This window comes from Rattus rattus, chromosome 7 (assembly GCF_011064425.1).
Source record: "Rattus rattus isolate New Zealand chromosome 7, Rrattus_CSIRO_v1, whole genome shotgun sequence".
Lineage (NCBI taxonomy): Eukaryota > Metazoa > Chordata > Mammalia > Rodentia > Muridae > Rattus > Rattus rattus.
In genome coordinates, this window is record NC_046160.1 from 12,612,780 (window position 1) to 12,630,340 (window position 17,561).

At 41.5% G+C, this 17,561-nt stretch overlaps 1 protein-coding gene across 1 annotated transcript in view; it reads left to right on the forward strand.

Moving 5' to 3' along the window:
• Positions 1–17,561, forward strand: part of Sos1 (SOS Ras/Rac guanine nucleotide exchange factor 1) — a 76,048-nt gene that overhangs the window by 19,584 nt on the left and 38,903 nt on the right. The window contains exons 3-8 of the mRNA XM_032908829.1: positions 2,459–2,590; positions 3,941–4,105; positions 5,538–5,747; positions 8,341–8,484; positions 12,067–12,177; positions 12,256–12,354. Of these exons, the coding sequence (XP_032764720.1) occupies positions 2,459–2,590; positions 3,941–4,105; positions 5,538–5,747; positions 8,341–8,484; positions 12,067–12,177; positions 12,256–12,354 (861 nt within the window). The remainder of the gene's footprint in view (positions 1–2,458; positions 2,591–3,940; positions 4,106–5,537; positions 5,748–8,340; positions 8,485–12,066; positions 12,178–12,255; positions 12,355–17,561) is intronic.

Here is a 17,561-nt window from a genome sequence, read left to right on the forward strand (position 1 = left end):
TCCTGGAGGCAGGAGCTGATGCAGAGGCCATGGAGGGTGCTGCTTTTTGGCTTGCTCCTCAGGGCAAGCTTATAGAACAAGAACCACCAGCCCAGGGTGGCACCATCCACAATGGCCTCAGCCCTCCCCTATCAATTAATTACTAATTAAAAAAATGCCCCACAGGCTTGCCTACAGCCCAGTCTTAGGGAGGCGTTTTCTCAGTTGAGGCCCCCTCATCTCTGACTCTAGTTTGTGCTGAGTTGACAAACCGGCCAGGACCACCCTCCACCTGAAGTGTCAGGAAGCCGTGAGCCGTCTGACATCAGCTCTGGGAGTCAGACTCAAGTCTTTCGGAAGAGCATTACTTGCTCATAACCACTGAAACTTTATAATTTCAAAGTGCTATTTTATGAAATTCTATATCTTAAACAATTCTAGGGGGTATATTTCTCTTTGCTTATGTATTTGAAAATTGACCCTCAGAAAAGAATCAACATAAATGAAGATTTAAGAAAAAAAAATCAATTTTCTGGGGCTAGAGAGATGGCTCTCTGGGTCATAACATAACTTTAGTGCATTGATCATCCAAAAAGAAGTAGAATAGAAAAGACTAGTGTGCTTCATAAATAAGGGCAAGGTGTATTTAGGAAGCTGTTTCAGTTAAGTTTCTTTATAAGGGTATAATAGAAACTGTTGAAATGTATTATCTAACTGTATTTATTTGTGTGGAAATGTAGACAGGCCACATTTGCATAAAGGGAACAGCTTTTAGGAGTTTGTCTTCCACCATGTGGGCTCTGGGGATCAAGCTTTGTCGTCAGCATGGCTGCCAGCGCTCTTCCTGTGGGGCTGTCTTCACCAGCATGGAGATTTAGTAGTTTTTGCTTCTCTCTCTCTGTCTCTGTCTCTGTCTCTCATTTTTTTACATTCACATACAAAATAGTGGTTATTTTATATTGATATTTTGTGTGTATGTGTGTATGAGTACGCATGTGTGTGAGAGAGAGAGAAGCGGGGAGGGAGAGGAGAGGGCAGTGTGCATACGAGTCAGAGGGGATTTTCTGGAGTCTGTTCTTTCCTTCCCTGTGGGTTTCTGAGATCAAGTGGTGACATCAGGTCCTCAGGGTTGTGCAGCTAGTGTATGTTCTATGCTGAGCCATCTTTCCTCCCTCCCCCTCCTCCCCTCCCTCCCTCCCTCCCTCTCTCTCTCTCTCTCTCTTTCTTTCTTTCTTTCTTTCTTTCTTTCTTTCTTTCTTTCTTGTTTTCTTTGTTTAAAACAGGGTTTCTTTGTGTAGCCCTGGCTGTTCTGGAACTCTCTGTAGATCAAGCTGGCTTTGAACTCACGAGCTCTGCCTGCTTCTGCCTCCTGAGTGCTGGAATTAAAGGCATGTGCCACCACTGTCCAGCTGCTGCTGTATGTAATTCCTGTGGCTTCTAATTAAATTAGACTTGTGATTTAGTTAAAACATGAATTTTTTTTTTCCAGAGCTGGGGACCGAACCCAGGGCCTTGTGCTCACTAGGCAAGCGCTCTACCGCTGAGCTAAATCCCCAACCCTGCAAAACATGAAATTTTAAGTATTGGTACCTGAACAGCCTTGAACATAGAATGCAGAGAGATTAGATTAGTGCATATAAGTCTTCCCCCAGGATGTGCTAAATGCATCCGCACCTTCCTCACACCTAGCTGTAGAGTCTCTGTGGCAGTGCATTTACTGATACAACTTTTATTCAGGTTTGTATTTAAGGGGCAATGCTCAACTCATCTAATTGTACACACAAGCTGGGAATTTGTTAAAGGTTTTACAATAGCGACCTCTACTGGCTCTGAGGTATGTGCAGCTGGATTTTAAACATTTGAAGGGAACTAATAGTGAACTACGTTAAAGTAGGGAATTTAGCTATTGTAGTGGCTCGTTCTTTAACTGAATAGCTTCTGGATGTTAGAATTGAAGTAGTCTGCTAAAGGGGGATCTCTCTGTGCATCCGTCTTTAAAGACAGGCCCACCGTGTTAAAGCACAAGCTAGCAGTGCAGCGTGCCGAGGCGCATGACCTGGAGACAGTTTCAAGGATAAGCACTCTCACTTGATGGGGGAAGGAAACAAATCTCTGAGGTTTTACTTAACCGTAAATCCCAGCACAGGATTGATTTAAATCCTGTGCTGGGATTTAAGTAAGAGTGAAGTAAGAAGGAATTTGCTGGAGTTGGCATTTGCTTCCTTGAAACTGAGTGATGGTAACTCACCAGGCTGCCGTCCACGGGAATAAGGTGGGAGTCAGGATGACTTACCTGGTGCTAAAACCATGTTAGTCGCTTAGTTACCCAGTTAAGAAACTAACACATTGACAACCACAGGATTTTTGTTTGGAGTATAAATTATGTGAAAAGCACAACTTCGTGCATTCTTTATTTAAAGGTAAAATGTAAGTGATGAACTCTATTTGTGGCTTAGTTATTATTTTCCTCTTTTCTCAGGAACGTGTTCAAAAAAGTTTCCCTCATCCAATTGATAAGTGGGCAATAGCTGATGCCCAATCAGCTATTGAAAAGAGGAAGAGAAGGAACCCTTTATCCCTTCCAGCAGAAAGAATTCATCATTTATTAAGGGTAAGCTGGAATGATGCCATGTCACCTCTGAAAACCAAATAACTGAAGAGGGAGCCCCTTTAAGTGTCCCGGGATTCGTGTTGAAGGAAGGGGTACTCTGATGGTGAGGAAAGGTCGGGCAGCATGGCTTCGCGTCATTTCATACCAATAGTAATAAACAAATGAAGAGACTTGGAAACATTATATTGTGGATTTTGTTTGCGCTAGGGTTGCTAGAAAATAAAATTGCAAAAATTTCTCTCTTGCTTGTCAGAGCTTATCCCATAAGGCTTTTAAAATCTGTTAGCATTTTGTGTAGGGCTATCTGTGAGACTGCAGTGAGTATCTGTGTTTCTGTGGAACAAAAATTCCCTAAGATTAAACAAGCTGGTCCGCTTAAATAAATTAACCACTTTAATGTCCCTAGAACTAGAAAAGTGCCAAGTATCCTAATAATGCTAATTTTGTTTATTTACCATGACAAGCAAAATAGCTCTCTCTCTCATGCACACTAGTACTGTATTGTAATAGTTGAAGCCTTAGTAAGAGTTTTATGTTTTCCTTTTGAGACATAGTCCTACATTATTGTCCAGGCGCCGTGGCCTGAGATCTGTGATCTTCCTACCTCTGCCTCCAGAGTGCTTGGATTAAAGGTGTGCACTGCTGTGCCCAACTGCCTTGTACTTTCTCCTCTCTTAAGAATTCATCTTCCTTTGGGAGCGTTTAGCTCCACAAAAGAACATATTCTCTATGAAGTATAGTAATAGGATCATTTCATATGCTTAGTAGCATATAGCATGGAGTTCTTTGTATTTATTTTTGTTTTTCATGGGAAGCCAAGAATGTGTCATAAGGTCCCTTGGGAAAGGATAGCAGTATAAGACTCATAGCTATTCCTGGATGCCAGTATTGTGTCACTCTTGCTCCGTATGAAAATTATTTTTTATAGTCTCTTCAATGCATTTCTACTTAGTAATATACCATTTGCTCCCTACACCAAACTCAGACTTTGCGGCTTAGGCCAATTACCTGCACAGTAGTGTGTGCTGTACAGTATTGTACACAGCCAAAGACAGTTCTGCTTCCTTTTTTTTAAAGCTTACTTACTTTAATTTGTGTATGTGTGTGTGTTCTATACATATAGGGGTGTGTGGGGTGTGTGTGTGTGTGTGTGTATGTGTGTGTATGTGTGCACACAAGTGCACATGTATGTGTATTTCTCATGATTGAACCAGTGAAAATTAAATTATTAAATATTGGTAAGACAGGCTTCAGTGAAAGTTAAGTCAGTTGTGTGTTTTTTTATTTTATAACTGGTATATTAAATTTACTGTATATGATTTTAAACATGCTTTTCTTTTAATTTTTCAGGAGGTCCTGGGTTATAAAATTGACCACCAGGTTTCTGTTTACATAGTAGCAGTATTAGAATACATTTCTGCAGATATTTTAAAGCTGGTGGGGAATTATGTAAGAAATATACGGCATTATGAAATTACAAAACAAGACATTAAAGTGGCAATGTGTGCTGATAAGGTAGGAGAATCAGCTTCTGTATGTTGTGTTCATAATTTTACTTATGGTTTATTAGATGCTAATACACTCTTCCGAAAGAATAGAATTGTGTACTGCATCATGTTTGGGGGCAGACTTCCGGGATCTCCTAGCGTGCATCCAGGCTGCAACTGTACAGACAGGAGGTAGAGGTGGGCTCGCACTCTAGTGGCTGTTTGGGAAAGAAGATGTTTTCTGATGACATTCTACACTTTGCTCACACTCTCACCATTCTGGTGACAGATTCTACTTATGTATGTATTAGTGCTTATTCTTACAGAATAAAGTGAAAGAGATTACCTGTACTTGGCATTTATGATTATAATTGAAAATGAATACAAAATGTTTGCTACTTTGTTTTAAAATGTGTATGTGGGTGCACTTATATTAGTTTATATGTACATGCAGGGATTCAGAGAAGTCAGAACCAGTATCAGATCCCCCTAGAAATGGAGTTCCAGAGGGTTTATGGTGCTGGGAACTGAACCCAGGTGCTATGGGCAAGCTGTGAGTGCTTTTAACAGCCGAGTCACCTCTCCAGCCCATTTGCAAAAAGATGTGTTTTTATTTCTGTGGCACATGGGAGGGGGCATTTTGTGTACAGGAGCACAGATGTCTGTGAAGACCAGAAGGGGCACCAGATCTGCTGAAATTATAGGGAATTGTGAACTGCTGACATAGCTTCTGGGAACTGATACAGTTCGTGTTCTTAACCACTCAGCTATCTGTCTAACCTTCCTGCTTGCTACTTTTTAAATGAATCATATACGTAAAATATTTTTGAGTAGCTATCATATATACACACAGAAATGAGATACCGAAAAACATGTGTAAAAGGGGACTGGGACATATATTTAATTGGTAAAGTGTGTGCCTAGAATGCATAGAGCCGTGGATTTGGTTTCTGGTACTGAGTAAACTGAATGAAATGTGCATGCGAAAGCAGAAGGACAGCCAGCCTTGGCTACGTAGTGCGTTTATGGCTAGTTTCAGTTTTATGAGGCCACATCGCTAAAGCTTCAAAGTTTTTCAGAAACAGTGCACCTAAGTTGTTGAGCGGTGACTTATCTTGTAGCCTAGGGTAAACTGCACTGCAGTGACAATCCACAAGAGTGGGCAGGGTGCATGTCTGCCTGTACAGTGTTGATGCCCGGTTGCCATGGAGGCCAGAAGGGGGCATCTGATTCCCTAGAACTGTGTTAAAGAAGACTGAGCCACCAGGGGATGAAGCCCAGGTCCTCTGAAGAGCACTGCTTGTTCTCAGCCTCTGAGCCGTCTCTTCTTAGGGCAGTTTATCCTCATCCCCACACACGGCATGTGTACCTCCCTTGTGAAAGAAAAAGGAATTCCCAGGGCATTTATCTTCCAGTGAGACTACATTATTGACACTTTTATTTTATCTCTGATTCCATAGGTATTGATGGATATGTTTCATCAAGATGTAGAAGATATAAATATCTTATCTTTAACTGATGAAGAACCTTCCACCTCAGGAGAACAAACTTACTACGATTTGGTAAAAGCATTCATGGCAGAAATTCGACAATATATAAGAGAATTAAATCTAATTATAAAGGTTTTTCGAGAACCCTTTGTCTCTAATTCCAAGTTGTTTTCATCTTATGTAAGTATATTTTATGCTATTTTTGCATGTATTATTAAATTTCACTTCAAACTTGAACTTACATAGAATTCATGATTTCTAATTTGTCAGTTTTTTAAAGTTGTGGGACACAGTCATCACAAATAAAATATTACAACACTTTCAAGAAATTAAACATCAGAAATTGAAAGACATAATCTAAAATAGGCTAATTATGTAAGTAAAAATGAAATCACATAATCATTTGTTTCAGGGAATAAAGCCTCTTGTTTAGGTGGAAGATATTTTTGATTCAGTTGACTTGTTTGAGTCATTTAATCGATACTTATCAACAGCAGCTGTATTGTTGACTCCATCTTAGATGAGTCAGAAACAATCTTCTCTAGTCAGGGAGAGCTGGAGAGGTGAGGTGAGAGAGTCAGCCCAGCGTTAACAGCGGTACTGGCGGGAACACGAAGGGACTGAAAGTCGGACAGGAGATTAGACTCAGGATAGTGCCCATGCTGACTCACCAAACCAAGAGGATGTTCAGTGCTGGGACAGTGCGAGCTTGGGAGCTCCAGCTACTGTGGCGAGGGACTATTAAACAAGAACAGGGAGGGCCTGACAGTACCACCCAGTGACAGAGCACTTGTCTAATCTGCATGTGAAACCCTGGGTTTGTTTCCACCACTACAAAATTAAATAATTAGATTTTATAAGTTTGTAAATATGCTAAGCACTATTGAGTTAGTTTAAATGTATGAAATGCATGGCATTTAAATGGTTTCATTAAATTTGCTTTTTCAAAAAAGAGCAAAGGAGGGATAAAGATATCTTACTTAAAAATCAACAATCAAAATTGCTAAATGACGTTCAGTATCAGAGAGATACAAATCAAAAGCTAGATACCTCCATACACTTGTTAGAAAGACTTAAAAAGGGATAGTGTCAGATACTGAAAAGAATGTGCAGTGACTGCTCATGGATTTATAAAGTTTCAGTGTTACTTGTAAGATATAAATTTGTAAAATTGGCTGGTTTTCTAACACACTTCTACATTTTCTAACAATTCTATTAGTTTTTGGCTTAGAAGAAACAAAAACAAAGCCATACAAAGTAGCAGTTTTATTTTATAGCTCAAAACTGGAAATAACTCAGTGCCTACCAATTGTGAAGAGAAACTGTTATTGCTCATACAGTGGAGTAAAGAATGAAGCACTTATGCATACATTCGCAGAGCCGAACCTCAAGAATGGAAGCAGAGAAGCTGGATACACAGAACCTGTTTCTATGTAACATATTCTGAAACAATTACGGTCTACTCACAGGAAGTTGGACACTTCATGTTCTAGCAGGGAGGATGGTAGGAGCTGATGCAGATGAGACATAAGGGAACTTTTTAAAAAATGTTTTTTATTTTATTTTATGTGTGATTGTTTTCCTGTGAAGATCAGAAGAGAGCGCTGGCTGTCCTGGGACTGGAGTTAATAGATGATTAACTGAATTGGGTTCTGGGACCTGAATTCTGGGCTTCTGGGAGAGCAGCCGGAACTCTTAACTGCTGAGCCGTCTCTCAGTTCCCATAAGGAAAATTTTTAAAACAAAAAAAAAAAAAAAAAAAAAAAGTGACTAGTGACTGTGTATGAGATCACAGAGGAATAACTGTAGGCAGTCCCACCAAAAGTGCATTTAAAGTAGGTATGTCTCACTGCATACAGACCATATCTCACAAGTGACAGAAATAAAAATCACTGATAAAATAGTAATCAACAGGTTTTAAAAGAACATTATAAAATTATATGGTCTGCAAGAAATGTTGAAATGACCAATTTATTAGTGGCAGTGTAATAACATTTCATCTGTTTGCACAGAGTATTCCACGTAGTAGATGCACAGAACAGGGCTCTGGACTGTATATAGAACAATGGGATGGACGTCACTTTTGCTGATGATGTGTTTAGCTGTCTTTTGCAGAGGGGACCTTAGTCTAAGTATACTGAAAGCCACTCTGTACTTCCATGGTCCGCACACAGGAAATATACCTGCTTTATGTATGCTTATGCACTCCTTTCTCCTTATAGTCAACCGTGCTGTTGTAAAGATACGAAATACTTTCTTGCCTTAGACAATTATTTATACCCCATCCACATTACAGCATCCTCACTCCCAGAAAACCAGTTATTTTATGATATATTAATTAAAGATCGATAGAAAATTACATGGATGTTACACAGAATGCAGGAATATCACAGTTGAGTAGACAATTAGTCCTTCATTTTCCCATTATATGTCTGGTAAAATTATGTATCTGGATAGAACTGTACTTTTCTTCCTGTATTTCAACCAAAATGTTATCCCCTCAGATGAATGCAGAGTCAGGTAGCAAAGCCCTGCCATTCTGTGTTGAACGCTGCTGAGGACTATTAAAGATGAAGACATTCCACAACAAAACAGTTGGCAGACAGACAGCTTTCTTAGTTGCATATCACTAAAAAAGGGATTTTTAAGTATTTTTTACTGTAGGTTATTAAAATAACTCAGTATGTACATTAAACCTTGAGTATAAATTTTTTTACTGAAAAGCTATCTTGTTATACAACATGCTGAATTAATATTTCCCGCCCCTCCGCAGGATGTAGAAAACATATTTAGTCGCATAGTGGATATCCATGAACTTAGTGTAAAGCTGCTGGGCCATATCGAGGACACTGTAGAGATGACAGATGAAGGCAGTCCCCACCCGCTAGTTGGAAGCTGTTTTGAAGACTTAGCAGAAGTAAGTATATCAGTTAATATTGTCAATTATGTAGCAAAAGAAGTCTGTCTGAAAGTACATTTGCATTAAGATAGGGTTCATAATTTGTATTTCCAGTTCAAGTCACAGGTAGTTAACTGATAAACATACCATTGCTTCCTTTTCACAGTCAGTCAACATTTATTACTGTTGTCAAGTACAGAAATGGTTATCAAGTGCCGCATCCAACCCCAGTGTCTCACTCTGAAACTTTCATACAAAGACCAAGGCAAGCCCACTGCTGAATGAGAAAAGCTTGGGTGTAGGGTCCCAGTCCTCACATCTACTGATCAGAGCACTGCTGGGTATCACATGTGTATCTCCAGGCAGGTTACTAATAGTTTGCTTCTCTGTATACATTTGTAAAGTAAGAAGAATAACAATAACAAGATTCAATTTTTTTTGTAAAAATTAAGATAATCTCCCTTAAATATTTGGCAAGTTCCCTTTTCATAGTAAAGTAACCAGTAATGATAGCCACATTAGTCTTTAGAATTGAACGATGAAGTGACTGGGAAACTCAGGTCCATGGCACAGACACTTCAGATCCCATGGCATACTCAGGTCTGGTGACCTTGAGCATTTCCAATGCTCACCGAGTTAGTTAGAGTGAGTCATCACTGGTAGTCATGCTGAGGTTTCCCACTCTTGTCTTGCTCTAAAACACACTCAATCTTTTGGTGTAATGGTGCTGGGCTCGTGGGAAAGCTAAGAGAGGAGCCAGGGATGTAGCTCTTGGTAAAGTCTCCCCAGGACACATGAGGCCCGTGGTCCAGTTCCCACTTCACCTGGCACGGTGCACACGCCTTGTAACCCTATAACCTTAGTGTGGGAAAGTGGATGCAGGGCTTTCAGAAGGAGGCTGTCATTCTCAGCTACAGAGCAAGTTGGGCAACAGGCTAGAGCTGCCTGAAGCCCTTACAGTTCTGTTCTGCTGCTGTGCTAGAGCACCATGACCAAGAGCTACTTGGGGGAGAAAAGAGTGATTGGTTTACAGGTGACGACCTATGGTGGGAAGCAGTGCGCACAAGGGGAGGCAGCCGCTTTGGTTTTCTCCGCTCGCTTCCATCTGTCACTCAGAACTCATGCCCAGCGGTGACATCACCCACCCACTCACCCTGGGCTTGGACCTTCCCTATCAATCACCAATCCAGGCAATCAGCCGAGGGTTTTTCCTCATATAGGCTCTCTTCCTATGTGACTCAATCTTTTGTCCCAGGCCAGAGGTGCTATCTCAGGAAAAAGACAAAACCAGTGCCGTGGTAGAAAGGTCCTGGAGAATTCAGAAGCTGGGAGTAAATACTGCTAGGGGGACGGCATAGTACAGCAGGACAGACACGGAACAGAATGAGACTGGGCTGTCTTACCTGTAGTCAGTAGTTAGCAAATACAAGAAAATATACTAAAATGTTAGGTGAGTTCACCGTTGTTGGCTTAGAGAAAGACCAGCACTCCTGTGCTCTTACACCTGCCGGAACATAGAGCTTTTACAGGTCAAAGGTGCCCCGTCTCAGAAGGGCACAGTGAGCAGTAGGACAGGTGAGACGGCCCCACCCATACAGCACTGTGCAGGCCCGACAGCCTGAGCTGGGTTCCTGGGGGAGTCCCAGCCTTAGAGTTCAATCTCTAGAACTTGTGGTAGAAAGGGAGCTCACCCCAAATGTTGTCCTCTGACCTGTGCACACCAGTACACACACACATGCTGCTGCTGCTGCTGCTGCTGCAATTCAAAAACCTAACTAAAGGTATATATAAGACTTGTTAAGAAAAAATGTAAACTACTTAGATTGATATGGAATGGTAATACATACTTTATAATACATACTACATAATTTATGGATGGAAAAACTCAAAATTACATTCATGTTAATCATTCACAGAGTAGCCAGAGTACAGCAGGCTGATCTTTAATGTGTACAAATGAGGTGTGGTCCACACCTGTAATCCCAGCACTGAAGCCTGGTGTGTGTTGCAAGTTCTATCTATCCAATGAGATCCTGTCTAGACTGTCTCACCCACTACCTACCACTCAGAGAAGGAGACGAGAGGAGACAAAGACAGTCTAGAGGAACAGCACATGGAGGAGACTTGCCTCGTCACACATTTAGATTTATTAAATAGGAATAGCAGAGTTGCCGCCAGTATGGATAGACAACAAAACAGAACGGAATTACAGGGAGCACGTGGCACAGACTGCATTGCTTAGGCAGACAGAACAAATGAATAATTGAATTATGAGCTGAACCAAGGTGTAAGGAGGTAGGATAGCCTGACATCTTACGGTGTCCAGAGCTTTAGTCTGAAGTGGTCAGATATGGTGTACTATTAACTCCTTCCTTACAAACAGTATGAAAGGTAATTAATTCATAATTTGTATTATATCTTAAATCACTTGTCTTATTTCTTCCATTGTCTCCTTTCTAGCCATTACAAAGGTGAACATTTCTTAGAGAGAGAGAGAGAGAGAGAGAGAGAGAGAGAGAGAGAGTGTGTGTGTGTGTGTGTGTGTGTGTGTGTGTGTGTGTGTTGCATGTAGCAGAGGTCGGAGGACAGTTTGTGTAAGTGCTTCTATCCTTCCACTCTGTGGGTCCCAGGGATTGAATTAGGTCATCCATCGGCTTGTCAGCGGTGTTTCCTCGTGGGGTGTATGATGGGAAGGGTCTGGTGCTGATCAGTGCCTGCTCTGTACTTCCTCAGCAGTCTCCATGCTCCTTTACGCCTGTAGGAGAGCTTAATGTGACTGGCATGTTAACAATGATGGTTTGGAGGTTCTGTTTGGTTTTGTTTTGCTTTTTGTGCAGTTTGGATTAAGTTACTCTTATGAAAACAATTTTAGATGATAGAAACAGTTCCTTCTGATTTATAAAATATGAAAGTAAATGTCGAACACCAAAAATATTTTTTAGATTTATTTTATGTATTTTGTTTACATGTATCTGTACCATATATGTCTCTGGCCCCCAGAAGCCAGAAGAGGGCATCAGATCCCCTGGAACTGGAGTTATGAATGGTTGTAAGCCATGGTGTGGGTGCTGGGAACCAAGCCTGGGTCCTTTGCAAGAGCAGTAAGTGTTCTTAGCTGCTGAGCCATTTCTGCAACCCTCACACTATATCTGAAAAAATAAATATCTAATCTAACATCAGGATTCTAAATGCTTGTGTCCTACACAAATATGTGTGTGTGTGTGTGTGTGTGTGTGTGTGTGTGTGTGTGTATACACACATATATATATATATAGTTTGTTGCCCAGGTCTGGCTGTGCTGTTTTCTAGGGGTGAGTCAGCCCACTCTTAGGACAGCTCCTAGTTCCACTGCAACCTTTGACCAAGAGCAGCATAGCATACCTACATACATACCCTGCTACTCAGAAGAAAGATCCACTAGATTCTTTACTTGAGGATATTAGATTTATTTTGTTAAGATTATAATAGCCATTCAGTTTTTATTTAGAGTCTTTAAAAGGAGTGTGTTTCTGAGGATGTGTTTGTAATTTAATCTTTTGTTTCTGTATGGTGGACCATTCACTATTTATCATCATTTTTACGTCACTGTCTGTTTTTAAGGAACTGGCCTTTGACCCATATGAGTCCTATGCTCGGGATGTTCTGCGGCCCGGATTCTATGAGCGTTTTCTCAGTCAGCTATCAAAGCCTGGGGCAGCGCTTTATCTGCAGGTACAGTGATGGCTAAATTAAATTGTACAGTGTTAGCAAAATAAAGTCCAAAAGTTATTCAATCACCTCCTTTTCCAGTCAATAGGTGAAGGCTTCAAAGAGGCAGTTCAGTATGTTCTGCCCCGGCTGCTGCTCGCCCCTGTGTACCACTGTCTGCATTACTTTGAACTTCTGAAGGTAAGAGGACTTGGACTGCTATTTCTAAAGCATTCAGGTGTCACTGTTGCAGGTGTATGTTACAGCCATGCTCTAGTCTGTATTCGTTTTCTTTGTTTAGCTGAGAGGCAATTTTAAATAACTCGGAAAGAGCAGCGCCTTTCCTCTGCCGCACTTCACTGTAAAGCAAGCTGCCTGGTTTTGTTTTGTTTTGTTTTGACTTTTATCTGCATTTATTTTATGCTGAATTTATTCCTGCGCCATGAGTGTTTGTCTCTTCAGTTTCTTCTGGGTATCTTTTTCTTTTGTGCAGCCTCCTCCCCTGGCTTCGGAACAGTCTGTTCCTTCTCAGTGTGGCAGGGGGAGCTCGTGGCTGGGTTAATGCGGCCATGAGCTCTGTAGGTTCGTCCGCGCGTCTCAGGTGCCTGTTCACCTGGATGTTCAGTGACAGGGAATCTGCATCTAAACCCTAAGTGCAGCATCACTCTCTGCATGCTAACGCATGTACAGCAAAAAGTCAGCGCTCTTTCTTGGCCACCGTCCCTGTCTCGGCCCCACTGTTCGGCCTGGGCACACCTACTGCCTCCACACAGCTTCTTTAAAGTGACATCCTTCAGATACTTGGTGGCTTTGTGAATATGCATACCCTGGATGGCCCCGGCAGTTTCCCAGGTGTTCTTAAAGTGAACAGGAAGGTTTGAACCTCTTGATTTGCATGATTTTGTGGGGGTTTCTGGGTCAAGAGCATGGCAAACCATCTTCACAGGTCACCTCTGACTGCTTACAGGAAGAGCCCAGTTTTATTTTTAATCATGTGGCCTTTTTGCTTAGATGGGTGATTCTTTGAAAACAACTGTGTATATATGCATCCAAGTCTCCATCTGAAGACCTCAGATGGCAAGATGGCACAGTGGATGGCACTAGTCACACAAGCCTGACAGCTTGAGCTTGACTCCTGAAGCTCACATCGAGGTGGAAAGAGAGAACCAGCATCACAAAGTTGTTCCTGACCTCCATGTATATGATTGCCCACACATACACACAGTCAAACTCTCACTGCCCCCCCCACATGCACACACACACGCACGCACACACACACGCACACACACGGAAACGTGAGGGATGGAGATGGCTTAGCACTTGCTGCTCTTCTGAGGACCTGAGCTGGGTTTCTAATACCGCCCTGGGCAGCTAACAAACCACTGTAAGTTCACATTCAGGGGACTCCGGGGCCTTCCTCTGGCCTCTTTGGGCACCGCACCTGTACACACATGGCGTACAGACACATAATTCAAGATGGTTTTAAAAGAAAAGAGTTAGTTAGGTAACAGAGTTCATCCTTGTCTCAGAAAAATCAGAAAGGCCAGTGAGGTTGTGCTTGCCACCAAGCCTAATTACGTGAGTTTGACTCCTGGGACCCGCGGTGTAGAAGGAGAAACTTCTGCAAGTTTCCTTTCTTACCTATCTCGATACATGTACATGTAAAAGCAAGCACATACACATGTGCACACACTAAATAAATAATTATTTTTTAAAAAGGAATGCTATTTAAAATTATCTGGGTATGGTGGATCAAACCTATAGTACCAGCACTTGAGAGACTAAGGCAGGTGGATTACCATGAATTTGAGGCCAGGCAAAGCTACACAAAGAATCCTAAGCCAGTCTTAGGGTACAGTATGAGACCTTGCCTTGGGGAGGCGTGGGGATGATTTGCATTATATAGTGAAGATTTCTTAGGCCTTGGACCTAATATTTTCTACCGTGTGTGTGTGTGTGTGTGTGTGTGTGTGTGTGTGTGTACAGTGTGTGTGTGTTTTCCTGGCTCATTCTGTCTTACATTAATTGTAAAGTGAGCAGTTTATGGTATGGTAGTACATGGAACAGGAGACTGATCCGTCCACGCAAACACTGATCTTTTCTCCATTCTGGATTCTTTCAGAATTAATGCACGACTTGTATTTTTATTTATTTGCACATATCTATACAAATAAATGCACACCCAAGGCACCCCAGTGTACATGAGGCCAGAGGAAAACTTACAAAGTTGGTTCCCTCCTGCCACCATTGTAGGTCCTGGGGATACACCTTAAACACTTGTGACTGTCGAGCCCTCTGCCAGCCCTACTCCTACTTCAGTTTGTATTTGTTGGTTTGCTGTTCAACCTCCTCTCGTAGGAAGAAATTTCAAGGTATACTACTGTATATGTCTGTGGGTGGTGGTGCATATGTATGCGTGACAGAAGTCAGCACTGGGGACTGAAGAAGTCTTCAGTTATTCACCACCTAGTTTTGTGTAACTGACAGAGTCTTTTATTGAACCTAGAACCTGCCAATTCAGCTAGAATTGCTGGCCAGCCATTTTTTTTTTCTTTTTTTTTTTCGGAGCTGGGGACCGAACCCAGGGCCTTGAGCTTGCTAGGCAAGCGCTCTACCACTGAGCTAAATCCCCAACCCCTGGCCAGCCATTTTTAAGGGTCTGCCCATGGCTACCTTGCCAATGCTGAGGTTATAGCTGTTTTTTTTTTTTTTTTTTTTTTAAAGGCAGGGTCTCTGCATCCCTGGATGTCCTGGAACTCAGTATGTACAGTAGGCTGGCCATTAATTCACAGAAATCCACCTGCCTCTGCCCCCCAAGTTCTGGGATTAAAGGCAGGTGTGTAGTATCTGACTTTTTACGTGGGTGTCTGAACTTAGGTCCTCATTCTTACGCAAGCATTTTACCAACTAAGCCATCTTCCCAGCTGCCTCAGATTCTGTTTTGAGATGCTGATATCATGACATAATCTAAGTAAATGGAGAACTGATCAATATATACTATTATATTAGAAGGCTTGCAAAATCGTATAGTACAGCAATGCATTTGTAGGGTACTTACGCAAACCACTGAAAAGGTTCTAATATTCAGTGAACAAAAAGACCACACACATACACACACACACACACACACACACACACACACACACACACACACAATTCTTGGTATTCTGTTTTCTTTGGGGAATTATTTCTTCTAAATGTCCACCTATACTTAGCAATTCTGGAGGCAGAACTGATTGCATGAGATTGGGGCAGTTGGAACCTAACCATAATTTATCTGTGTGTGGAAGGTTCAGAATTTCGTAGACACTGAAGTCTTTCTGTCTGCCGAGTGGCTAGAGAAAAGTCACTGTACTTTTTTTGATCCCTGGTTTCCTTGTCTATAGACTGTTTATTTCACTAGGCAGGATTATCTACCTAAACAGTGCATTTGTAAAGGTTATTTTATGAATGACTATGACATAGACACTTGCCTGTTTTTAGCACTGGAGATGTTTCTTACTGTCTGTGATGCTAGCACTGATCATACCTCACTCTCCTGCCCACTCACAGCTCTGCTTTGTCTCTGTACTCACTGCCTTTGCTGGCTAGCTTGGGCCCCACCCATCACACCCTCTTGATTCTTCTCACTCCTTTACTGGCAGCACCTCATATTTAACATCAGAAATGACCCTGTATTCAGCCACAAGTGTCCATCTGCAGGACATCCCCTTCATATCGCTGTCTAGATGCTCCCTGAGGAAATAGAACAAAGCCTTTTTGCCTTTGAGTTCTCATGCCTTGCATAGTACTGGCATTTAAATCGTTTAGTAAATTCTTGTTAAATAATGAGTAACAAAACGTTATGAATTCATAGGATGGAATTTTGCTGTTATTTTTGTAATACTGTCAGACAAAGAAATAGAGTAATGTAATGTTTCCTATAGATTGGGGGCAGTAGGAAGAGATTTGTCAATGGGTATAAAACTTGAGTTAGGATTGAAGAAGGAAAGAAGTATTAAACTTTATAGTGTTAATTGAAATGTGATTGAAGTGAATTTAATAAGCTCAGGAAATATTAAATCACATGGAAGTGAACGGTTAATTTCGGGAGCCCTGCCTACCTTTGAGTTAGATTCCTGACCAAGATATCTCACCAAGGTAATGTAGGAAGATAAAAGAAATAGGCTCTGACTTCATTAGAATTAAGTTTGCTGAAGTTTTGCTTTTTTTGTAAATTTGTTATTTCAAACCCCTTCTCTCACCAGAAAAAGTGAGCATGTGTCACACTCCTTGAAAGTGTGAGCGTGTGTCACACTCCTTGAAAGTGTGGGCGTGTGTCACACTCCTTGAAAAGTGGTCTGCTTAGGTCTCGCTGCTTAGGTCTCGCTGCTTAGGTCTCGCTGCTTAGGTCTCGCTGCTTAGGTCTCGCTGCTTAGGTCTCACTGCTTAGGTCTCGCTGCTTAGGTCTCACTGCTTAGGTCTCGCTGCTTAGGTCTCGCTGCTTAGGTCTCGCTGCTTAGGTCTCACTGCTTAGGTCTCGCTGCTTAGGTCTCACTGCTTAGGTCTCGCTGCTTAGGTCTCACTGTTTGTGGTGACTGAGACCCTGACTCCTCTGTGAGCTCAGGAAATGTGGCCACCACAGATGGACACAGAGCAGGATGACAACATCACAGCCCGCTCTAAACGCTCAGGGAAAAGCAGCTTGGACCGACCCCTTAGCACTAGCGGGCAGTCACACACTAACAAAGCTTCTCCTGTCTGAGTCCCTGCTGCATTCCTCACAGGATCTGGTCTTTTTCTTATAGCAGAGTAACAATACATTCAAGATAAATCCAGCCTAGTGTAGAACATGCTTCCGGAATCTAGGGCCTGGAACAAAGATTAGAATAGCCTTGGCTACAAAGTTGCCTTAAAAATTGGAAAAAAAACACCCCACATGTACACACACATGCGTACTACATTCACATGCATATGTGTGTGTATGTCTACACACATATGGTGAGTATAGCAAATAATGCATAGTTTTGAAAATTGCTGAAAGTAGATTTTTAAGAATTTACATCTGAGAAAAAGATTTGGCAGTATACAGTTTTAAGTATTTTGTCAAGCACCATATTATATACCATAAACATATATAATTTTTACTTGTCAATTAGAAAATAAATTTTTTCAATTAAAAATAATTAACATTTTATCTTTAATCACGCGCGCATGTGTGTGTATGTGTGTGTTATGGGCAACTGTGAGCAGTGGCTTAGGTGCTGGGAGTTAAACTTGGGTCCTCTGGAAGAACACTATGTCCTTTTAATCAGAGCTATCACTTTGAGCTTAGTTTTTACTGATTTAAATTATTTCCACAAAATTAGACAGTCCTTAGACCCTTTTATTATTAGTTAGGAACATCGGAGTTGAATTTCATGAAGTGG